Source organism: Zeus faber (genome assembly GCF_960531495.2).
Source record: "Zeus faber genome assembly, chromosome: 7".
NCBI lineage: Eukaryota > Metazoa > Chordata > Actinopteri > Zeiformes > Zeidae > Zeus > Zeus faber.
The window spans coordinates 422,488-433,397 of NC_137203.1; the positions used below are offsets into that span (position 1 = coordinate 422,488).

At 45.2% G+C, this 10,910-nt stretch overlaps 1 protein-coding gene across 1 annotated transcript in view; it reads left to right on the top strand.

The window, feature by feature from the left end:
• Window positions 1–1,028: 1,028 nt before the first annotated feature.
• The window catches only part of LOC307232625 (nucleus accumbens-associated protein 2-like), a gene marked incomplete at both ends in the record, with an annotated part of 14,136 nt that continues 4,254 nt past the window's right edge, over window positions 1,029–10,910 (top strand). The window contains 3 exons of the mRNA XM_080003726.1: window positions 1,029–1,454; window positions 8,026–8,210; window positions 10,834–10,910. The exon at window positions 10,834–10,910 is cut by the window's right edge and continues 180 nt beyond it. Of these exons, the coding sequence (XP_079859852.1) occupies window positions 1,029–1,454; window positions 8,026–8,210; window positions 10,834–10,910 (688 nt within the window). The remainder of the gene's footprint in view (window positions 1,455–8,025; window positions 8,211–10,833) is intronic.

Consider the following 10,910-nt stretch of genomic DNA (forward strand, 5'->3'; position numbering starts at 1 on the left):
AATGAAAACATTTTAAGATCCCAGTAATAACAATAGGAATAAAATGAGACCAAACCAGACCAGGTCAGATTACATCAGATCAGAACAGGTCAGGTCAGATCAGGTCTGATCAGATCAGATCAGATCAGGTCAGATCAGGTCAGGTCAGATCAGGTCTGATCAGATCAGGTCAGGTCAGATCAGATCAGGTCAGATCAGGTCCGATCAGATCAGGTCAGATCAGGTCAGGTCAGGTCAGGTCAGGTCAGGTCAGGTCAGATCAGGTCAGGTGAGGTCAGATCAGATCAGGTCAGGTCAGATCAGGTCAGGTCAGGTCAGATCAGATCAGGTCAGGTCAGATCAGGTCAGGTCAGATCAGGTCCGATCAGATCAGGTCAGATCAGGTCAGGTCAGGTCAGGTCAGATCAGGTCAGGTCAGATCAGATCAGATCAGATCAGATCAGGTCAGGTCAGATCAGGTCCGATCAGATCAGGTCAGATCAGATCAGGTCAGGTCAGGCCAGGTCAGATCAGTTCAGGTCAGATTAGGTCAGGTCAGATCAGGTCAGGTCAGGTCAGATCAGGTCAGATCAGATCAGGTCAGATCAGGTCAGGTCAGATCCGGTCAGGTCAGATCAGGTCAGATCAGATCAAATCAGATAAGATCTGACCTGGTCAGGTCAGATCAGATCAGGTCAGATCAGATTAGATCACAACAGATCACAACAGACAACATGGATCTGGAAGCTACAGCAGATATGACATGGTTCATTGGATAGATATCCTAGCATGCATTAGGGAGGAACTCTCCCTGACCAGTCTGTTAACCCAGTGTGTCCCTCCGCCCTCCAGATAATTGTCTCCATGATAAGTCCTCCTCCACCCGACAGTTCCTCCATCTTCTCTAACTCCAAGAAACCGGTGGCATCGCCACCAGGAAATGGAAGCTCAGGGTTTTGTTGGTGACTTTTGGTTTGTGCCTGAGACGTAACTCGCACCGGTCTAGATCCGTCCATACCTTCCTTCACCCTCTGAAGCAGACCTCCATAATGGCAGAGGGGCTGGTGCAGGTGGAGATCCCAGATTTCGGCAGCAGCGTCCTGGGGAGTTTAAACGAGCAGCGTCTCCTGGGCCACTACTGCGACGTCTCCATCCTGGTCCAGGGTCAGGCCTTCAAGGCCCACCGAGCCGTCCTGGCAGCCTCCTCGCTTTACTTCAGAGACCTGTTCAGCTCCGCCCCCGAAGCTGCCTCCACCCAAGTGGTGTTCGAGCTGCCTTCCTCCGTCACCCCTGCCTGCTTCCAGCAGATCCTGTCCTTCTGCTACACCGGCAGACTCAGCATGGCTGTCAGCGAGCAGCTGGTCCTCATGTACACGGCAGGATACCTACAGATCCAGAACATCGTGGAGAGAGGCATGGAGCTAATGGTGATGAAGACCTCCTCCTCTTCCTCCCCTCTCTGCTGTGACTCCCAGGTGGGTAAGGCCTGGAGAGTCCTACATAGAGCGAGTCATGTTAGAATAGCATCCAACATACAGCTCATCCAGTTAGACCAGATTCCTACAAAGAGCAAGTCCAGTTAGACCACAGTGCTACATAGAGCTAGTCTAGTTAGACTGGAGTCCAACAAAGAGCAATTCCAGTTAGACTAGAGTCCTACATAGAGCAAGTCCAGTTAGATGGAATTCCTACATAGATGGTGTCCAGTTAGACCAGAGTCTTACATAGAGCTAGTACAGTTAGACAGGAGTGCTACATAGAGCTAGTCTAGTAAGACCAGAGTTCTACATAGAGCTAGCCCAGTTCGATCAGAGTGCTACACAGAGCGTGTCCAGTTAGACCAGAGTGCTGTGTAGAGCGAGTCCAATTAGACCAGAGACCTATATAGAGGTAGTCTAGTGAGACCACAGTGCTACATAGAGCGAGTCCATATAGACCAGTCTTACATACAGCTAGTCCAGTAAGCCCAGAGTCCTACATAGAGCGAGTCCAGTTAGGAAAGAGCCCTACCTAGAGCAAATCCAGTTACATTAGATTCCTACATAGAATGTGTCCAGTAAGACCAGAGTGCTACATAGAGCTAGTCCAGTTCGACCAGAGTTCTACATAGAGCGAGTCAAGTTAGAACAGAGTGCTGTATAGGGTGAGTCCAGTTACACAAGAGTCTTATATATAGCTAGTCCAGTAAGCCCAGAGTCCTACATAGAGCGAGTCCAGTTAGACTAGAGTCTTACATAGAGCGAGTCCAGTTAGACTATAGTCCTAAATAGAGTAAATCCAGTTAGATTAGATTCCTATATAGAGCGTGACCAGTCAGACCAGAGTGCTACATAGAGCTAGTCCAGTAAAATCAGGGTGCAACATAGAGCTACTCCAGTAAGCCCAGAGTCCTACATAGAGCTAGTCCAGTAAGACCAGAGTTCTACATAGAGCTAGTCCAGTTCGACCAGAGTGCTACATAGAGTGAGTCCAGTTAGACCAGAGTGCTGTATAGGGTGAGTCCAGTTACACAAGAGTCTTGCATACAGTTCGTCCAAAAAGCCCAGAGTCCTACATAGAGCGAGTCTAGTGAGACTAGAGTCCTACATAGAGCGAGTCCAGTTAGACTATAGTCCTTTATAGAGTAAATCCAGTTAGATTTGATTCCTACATAGAGCGTGTCCAGTCAGAGCAGAGTCCTACATAGAGCAAGTCCAATTAGACTAGAGTCCTTCATAGAGAAACTCCAGTTAGATCCGACTCCTACATAGAGCATGTCCAGTTAGACTGCAGTCCTACATAGAGCTAGTCCAATTCAACCAGGGTCCTACATAGAGCGAGTCCAGTAAGACCAGAGTCCTACATAGAGCTAGCCCAGTTCGACCAGAGTGCTACACAGAGCTTGTCCAGTTAGACCAGAGTGCTGTATAGAGCGACTCGAGTTAGACCAGAGTCTTATATACAGCTAGTCCAGTAAGCCCAGAGTCCTACATAGAGCGAGTCCAGTTAGAAAAGAGCCCTACCTAGAGCAAATCCAGTTACATTAGATTCCTACATAGAATGTGTCCAGTAAGATCAGAGTGCTACATAGAGCTAGTCCAGTTCGACCAGAGTTCTACATAGAGCGAGTCAAGTTAGACCAGAGTGCTGTATGGGGTGAGTCCAGTTACACAAGAGTCTTATACACAGCTAGTCCAGTAAGCCCAGAGTTCTACATAGGGCAAGTTCAGTTGGACTAGAATCCTACATAGAGCGAGTCCAGTTAGACATTAGTTCTTTATAGAGTAAATCCAGTTAGATCCGATTCCTACATAGAGCGTATCCAGTCAGAGCAGAGTGCTACATAGAGCGAGTCCAGTTAGACTACAGTCCTACATAGAGAAAATCCAGTTAGAATAGATTCCTACATAGAGCATGTCCAGTTAGACCAGAGTCCTACATACAGCTAGTCCAGTAAGATCAGAGCGCTACATAGAGCTAGCCCAGTAACACCAGAGTCCTACATAGAGCTAGTCCAGTTCGACCAGAGTGTTACATAGAGCGAGTCCAGTTAGACCAGAGTCTTACATACAGCTAGTCCAGTTAGACCAGAGTCTTACATACAGCTAGTCCAGTTAGACCAGAGTCTTACATACAGCTAGTCCAGTTAGACCAGAGTTCGACATAGAGCGAGTCCAGTTCGACCAGAGTCCTGCATAGAGCTAGTCCAGTATGACCAGAGTTCTACATAGAGCTCGTCTAGTGAGACCGGAGTCCAACATAAAGCGAGTCCAGTTTGACAAGAGTCTTACATACAGCTAGTCCACTTCGACCGGAGTCCTACAAAGAGCTGGTCCAGTTAGATTAGGTTCCTAAATAGAGCATGTCCAGTTAGACCAGAGTCTTACATACAGCTAGTCCAGTTAGACCAGGGTCCTACATAGAGCGGGTCCAGTAAGACCAGAGTACTACATAGAGCAAGTCCAATTAGACAAGAGTGCTGCATGGAGCGAGTTCAGTTAGACAACAGTCTGACATACAGCTAGTCCAGTTAGACCAGAGTCCTACATAGAGCGAGTCCAGTGAGACTGGAATCCTTCATAGAGAAACTCTAGTTAGATTCGACTCCTACATAGAGCATGTCCAGTTAGACCGCAGTCCTACATAGAGCTAGTCCAATTCAACCAGAGTCCTACATAGAGCGAGTCCAGTGAGACTAGAGTCCTTCATAGAGGAACTCCAGTTAAATTTGACTCCTACATAGAGCATGTCCAGTTGGACCACAGTCCTACATAGAGCTAGTCCAATTCAACCAGGGTCCTACATAGAGCGAGTCCAGTGAGACTAGAGTCCTTCATAGAGAAACTCTAGTAAGATTCGACTCCAGAGTCTTACATAGAGCTAATCCAGTTAGACAGGAGTGCTACATAGAGCTAGTCCAGTAAGACAAGAGTCTTACATAGAGCTAGCCCAGTTCGACCAGAGTGCTACACAGAGCTTGTCCAGTTAGACCAGAGTGCTGTATAGAGCGACTCCAGTTAGACCAGAGTCTTAGATACAGCTAGTCAAGTTAGATTAGAATGCTACATAGAGCGAGTCCAGTTAGACAAGAGTCTTATATACAGCTAGTCCAGTAAGCCCAGAGTCCTACATAGAGCGAGTCCAGTTAGAAAAGAGCCCTACCTAGAGCAAATCCAGTTAGACTATAGTCCTTTATAGAGTAAATCCAGTTAGATTTGATTCCTACATAGAGCGTGTCCAGTCAGAGCAGAGTGCTACATAGAGCTAGTCCAGTTCGACCAGAGTTCTACATAGAGCGAGTCAAGTTAGACCAGAGTGCTGTATAGGGTGAGTCCAGTTACACAAGAGTCTTATATACAGCTATTCCAGTAAGCCCAGAGTTCTACATAGGGCGAGTTCAGTTAGACTAGAATCCTACATAGAGCGAGTCCAGTTAGACTATAGTCCTTTATAGAGTAAATCCAGTTAGATTTGATTCCTACATAGAGCGTGTCCAGTCAGAGCAGAGTGCTACATAGAGCTAGTCCAATAAGATCAGAGTGCAACATAGAGCTACTCCAGTAAGCCCAGAGTCCTACATAGAGCGAGTCCAGTTAGACTACAGTCCTACATAGAGAAAATCCAGTTAGAATAGATTCCTACATAGAGCGTGTCCAGTAAGATCAGAGCGCTACATAGAGCTAGCCTAGTAACACCAGAGTCCTACATAGAGCTAGTCCAGTTCGACCAGAGTGTTACATAGAGCGACTCCAGTTAGACCAGAGTCTTACATACAGCTAGTCTAGTTACACCAAGGTCCTACATAGAGTAAGTCCAGTAAGACCAGACTCCTACATAGAGCGAGTAGGAGTCTGGAGTAGGGGGATGGTAGCTCAGGCAGTAGAGCTGGTGGTCTAGTGATCTAAAGGTTGCTGGTTCGATCCCAGGCTCCTCCTGCTAGCATGCTGTAGTGTCCTTGAGCAAGACACTTAACCCCTAATTGCTCCTGATGGCTGCGTCCGTCAGTGATCGTACAATTGTAAGTCGCTTTGGATAAAAGCATCTGCTAAATGAAATGTAATGTAATGTCATGTAATGTAATGTACATAGAGCTAGTCCAGTAAGACCACAGTGTTACATAGAGCGAGTCCAATTAGACCAGAGTCTTACATACAGCTAGTCCAGTTAGACCAAAGTCTAACATACAGCTAGTCCAGTTAGACCAGAGTACGACATAGAGCGAGTCCAGTTTGACCAGAGTCCTGCATAGAGCTAGTCCAGTATGACCAGAGTTCTACATAGAGCTTGTCTAGTGAGACCGGAGTCCAACATAAAGCGAGTCCAGTTTGACAAGAGTCTTACATACAGCTAGTGCACTTCGACCAGAGTCCTACATAGAGTTAGTCCAGTATGACCAGAGTGCTACATAGAGCTGGTCCAGTAAGACCGGAGTCCAACATAAAGCGAGTCCAGTTAGACCAGAGTCTTACATACAGCTAGTCCAGTTAGACCAGGGTCCTACATAGAGCGAGTCCAGTAAGACCAGAGTGCTACATAGAGCAAGTCCAATTAGACAAGAGTGCTGCATAGAGCGAGTTCAATTAGACAACAGTCTGACATTCAGCTAGTCCAGTTAGACCAGATTCCTACATAAAGCGAGTCCAGTGAGACCAGAGTCCTTCATAGAGAAACTCCAGTTAGATTTGACTCCTACATAGAGCATGTCCAGTTAGACCACAGTCCTACATAGAGCTAGTCCAATTCAACCAGGGTCCTACATAGAGCAACTCCAGTAAGACCAGAGTCCTAAATAGAGTGAGTCAGATCACAGTGTTACATAAAGTGAGTCCATATTAACCAGTCTTACATATAGCTAGTTCAGTTAGATGAGGGTCCAACATAGAGCGAGTCCAGTTAGACAAGAGTCTTAGATACAGCTAGTCCAGTAAGCCCAGAGTCCTACATAGAGTGAGTCCAGTAAGACCAGAGTCCTACATAGAGCTAGTCCAGTTCGACCAGAGTGCTGTATAGAGCGAGTCCAGTTAGACCAGAGTCTTACATACAGCTCGTCCAGTTAGACTAGAGTCCTACATAGAGCAAATCCAGTTAGATTAGATTCCTACATAGAATGTGTCCAGTAAGACCAGAGTGCTACATAGTGTGAGTCCAGTTAGACCACAGTCTTGCATACAGCTATTCCAGTTAGATTAGAGTCCTACATAGAGCTAGTCCAGTTTGACCAGAGATTTACATTCAGCTAGTCCAGTTAGACCAGGGTCCTACATAGAGCAAGTCCAGTTAGACTAGATTCCTACACAGAGCAAGTCCAGTTAGATTTTATTCCTACATAGAGTGTGTCCAGTTTGACCAGAGTCCTATATAGAACTAGTCCAGTAATACCAGAGTCCTATATAGAGCTTGTCCAGTTAGACTACAGTCCTATATAGAGCAAACCCAGTTAGATTACATTCCTACATAGAGCGTGTCCAATTAGACCAGAGTCCAATATACAGATATTCCAGTAAGGTCAGAGCGCTACATAGAGCTAGTCCAGTAAGACCAGAGTCCTACATAGAGCTAGTCCAGTTCGACCAGAGTGCTACATAGAGGGAGTCCAGTTAGACCAGATTGCTATGTAGAGCGAGTCCAGTTAAACCAGAGTCTTACATACAGCTAGTCTAATTACACCAAGGTCCTACATAGAGTGAGGTCCTACAGTTAGACCAGAGTCCTACATAGAGTGAGTCCAGTTAGACCCGAGTTCTACACAGAGCTAGTCCAGTTAGACCAGAGTGCTACATAGAGCTAGTGCAATTTGACCAGAGTCTTACATACAGCTATTCCAGTTAGATTAGAGTCCTACATAGAGCTAGTCCAGTTTGGCCAGAGTTTTACATTCAGCTAGTCCAGTTAGACTAGATTCCTACATAGAGCAAGTCCAGTTTGATTTTATTCCTACATAGAGTGTGTCCAGATAGACCAGAGTCCTATATACAGCTACTCCAGTAAGATCAGATTGCTACATAGAGCTAGTCCAGTCAGACCAGAGTCCTATACAGAGCGAGTCCAGTCAGACCAGAGTCTTACATAGAGCTAGTCCAGTTAGACCCGAGTGCTACATACAGAAAGTCCAGTTTGACCAGAGTCTTACATACAGCTAGTCCAGTTAGACCAGAGTCTTACATACAGCTAGTCCAGTGAGACCAGAGTCCTCCATAGAGCGAGTCCAGTAAGACCAGATTCCTACATAGAGCTAGTCCAATTAGACCAGAGTGCTACATAGAGCAAGTCCAGTTAGACCAGAGTCTTACATACAGCTGGTCCAGTAAGACTGGAGTCCTGTATGGAAAGTTCTTGTCTAGTGTCCAGCCTGGAAGACCAGTCCAAATTAGTGGTTGGGTTTCTGACGGGGATCCAGTATGGATTGTTTCTGGTCCTGGGTTTCTCTTGTACTTAAGATAAAGAGTTGGTGGAACCGAACCAAAGTGATCTACAGCTCTACTTTTCGACAGCTGATACCTAGAAGTGGTTATTCAAAATGGTTAACTAGCAGCTAACTAACTGGTGGTCTGGATGATTCTTTTCCAGACGGCTTCAGCGGAGGAGCTAGGTGGCTACGACACTGCAACAGAGCAACTGCAGCAGCGCCCCTCACAGGTCGTCCAGCCTCTGAGCCCTGAGGAACTCCTCCTCGCCGTCAGCAGAATCAAGCAAGAGAGAGTTGATACTCCTCCTCCTGAGGAGATGGAGGGAACAGGAGCGGAGGAAAGCAGGTGGCTTCATCCTTCTCTCATCACACACATTGTGATGCATCAGAATGAAAAAAATCTGTCGGAGCCATAGCACGGAGCTGGAAGGGATTCAAGGGTTTCAAGAGTTTAAGGGTTTCAGGGATTTAAGTGTTTCAGGGATTTAAGGGCTTCAGGGATTTAAGTGCTTCAGGGATTTAAAGAGTTTCGGGGATTTAAGAGTTTTGGGGATTTGCTGTAAAGGTTTCAGGGATTTAATGGGTTCCAGGGATTTTAGGGTTTCAGGGATTTAAGGGCTTCAGGGATTTAAGAGTTTCAGGGATTTAAAGAGTTTTGGGGTTTTAAGACTTTTGGGGATTTGCTATAAGGGTTTCAGGGATTTAATGGGTTAGGGTTAGGGTTAGGGTTAGGGTTAGGGTTAGGGAGCGGAGGAAAGCAGGTGGCTTCATCCTTCTCTCATCACACACATTGTGATGCATCAGAATGAAAAAAATCTGTCGGAGCCATAGCACGGAGCTGGAAGGGATTCAAGGGTTTCAAGAGTTTAAGGGTTTCAGGGATTTAAGTGTTTCAGGGATTTAAGGGCTTCAGGGATTTAAGTGCTTCAGGGATTTAAAGAGTTTCGGGGATTTAAGAGTTTTGGGGATTTGCTGTAAAGGTTTCAGGGATTTAATGGGTTCCAGGGATTTTAGGGTTTCAGGGATTTAAGGGCTTCAGGGATTTAAGAGTTTCAGGGATTTAAAGAGTTTTGGGGTTTTAAGACTTTTGGGGATTTGCTATAAGGGTTTCAGGGATTTAATGGGTTAGGGTTAGGGTTAGGGTTAGGGTTAGGGTTAGGGAGCGGAGGAAAGCAGGTGGCTTCATCCTTCTCTCATCACACACATTGTGATGCATCAGAATGAAAAAAATCTGTCGGAGCCATAGCACGGAGCTGGAAGGGATTCAAGGGTTTCAAGAGTTTAAGGGTTTCAGGGATTTAAGTGTTTCAGGGATTTTAGGGTTTCAGGGATTTAAGAGTTTCAGGGATTTAAGTGTTTCAGGGATTTAAAGAGTTTCGGGGATTTGAGGGTTTCAGGGATTTAAGGGGTTTCAGGGATTTAGGGGTTTCAGGGATTTAAGGGTTTCAGGGATTTAAGGGGTTTCAGGGATTTAAGGGTTTCAGGGATTTAAAGAGTTTCGGGAATTTAAAAAGTTTCAGGGATTTAAAGAGTTTCTGGGATTTAAAGAGTTTCAGGGATTTCTGAGTTTCAGGGATTTAAAGAGTTTCTTCGATTTAAGGCTTTCAAGGGTTTCAGGGATTGAAGTGTTTCAGGGTTTAACGATTTTGAGGATTTAAGGGTTTCAGGGATTTAATGGGTTTCAGGGGTTTAAGGAGTTTCGGGCATTTAAGAGTTTTAGGGATATGAAGAGTTTTAGGGATTTACGGGTTTCAGGGATTTAAGGGGTTTCTGGGATTTGAGGAGTTTAGGGATTTAATGAGTTCCAGGGATTAAGGGATTCAGGGGTTTAAGGGTTTCAGGGATTTAAAGAGTTTCTGGGATTTAGGGGTTTCAGGGATTCAAGGGTTTCAGGGATTTAAGGAGTTTCTTGGATTTAAGGTTTTCAGGGATTTAAGTGTTTCAGGTATTTAAAGAGTGTTTAAGTTTAAGTGTTTCAGGGATTTAAGAGTTTCAGGGATTTAAAGAGTTTCGGGCATTTAAGAGTTTTAGGGATATAAAGAGTTTTAGGGATTTACGGGTTTCAGGGATTTAAGGGGTTTCTGGGATTTGAGGAGTTTAGGGATTTAATGAGTTCCAGGGATTTTAGGGTTTCAGGGATTTAAGGGCTTCAGGGATTTAAAGAGTTTTGGGGATTTGAGGGTTTTGGGTATTTAAGGGGTTTCGGGGATTTAGGGGTTTCAGGGATTTAAGGGTTTCAGGGATTTAAGGGGTTTCAGGGATTTAAGGGTTTCAGGGATTTAAAGAGTTTTGGGTATTTGAGGGTTTCGGGGATTTAAGGGGTTTCAGGGATTTAGGGGTTTCAGGGATTTAAGGGTTTTAGGGATTTAAGGGGTTTCAGGGATTTAAGGGTTTCAGGGATTTAAAGAGTTTCGGGAATTTAAAAAGTTTCAGGGATTTAAAGAGTTTCTGGGATTTAAAGAGTTTCAGGGATTTCTGAGTTTCAGGGATTTAAAGAGTTTCTTCGATTTAAGGCTTTCAAGGGTTTCAGGGATTGAAGTGTTTCAGGGTTTAACGATTTTGAGGATTTAAGGGTTCCAGGGATTTAATGGGTTTCAGGGGTTTAAAGAGTTTCGGGCATTTAAGAGTTTTAGGGATATGAAGAGTTTTAGGGATTTACGGGTTTCAGGGATTTAAGGGGTTTCTGGGATTTGAGGAGTTTAGGGATTTAATGAGTTCCAGGGATTAAGGGATTCAGGGGTTTAAGGGTTTCAGGGATTTAAGTGTTTCAGGGATTTAAGGAGTTTCTTGGATTTAAGGTTTTCAGGGATTTAAGGGTTTTGGGGATTTAAGAAGTTTTTGGGATTTAAGGGTTTCTGGGATTTAAGGGTTTTGGGGATTTAATGAGTTTGGGGGATTGGGGAAGGGGTTTGTTCAACTGCTGTGTTGCCGCTAGCTTGTGGTCGGCCCTCTGTTTGTTCTGCTTCTAGATGTGACATTGCAAGGGACCTTCAGGCCTCTAGGGGCAGTGCGTTGTGTTATCTTGGTACCGGAGGTTTGGTTCCAG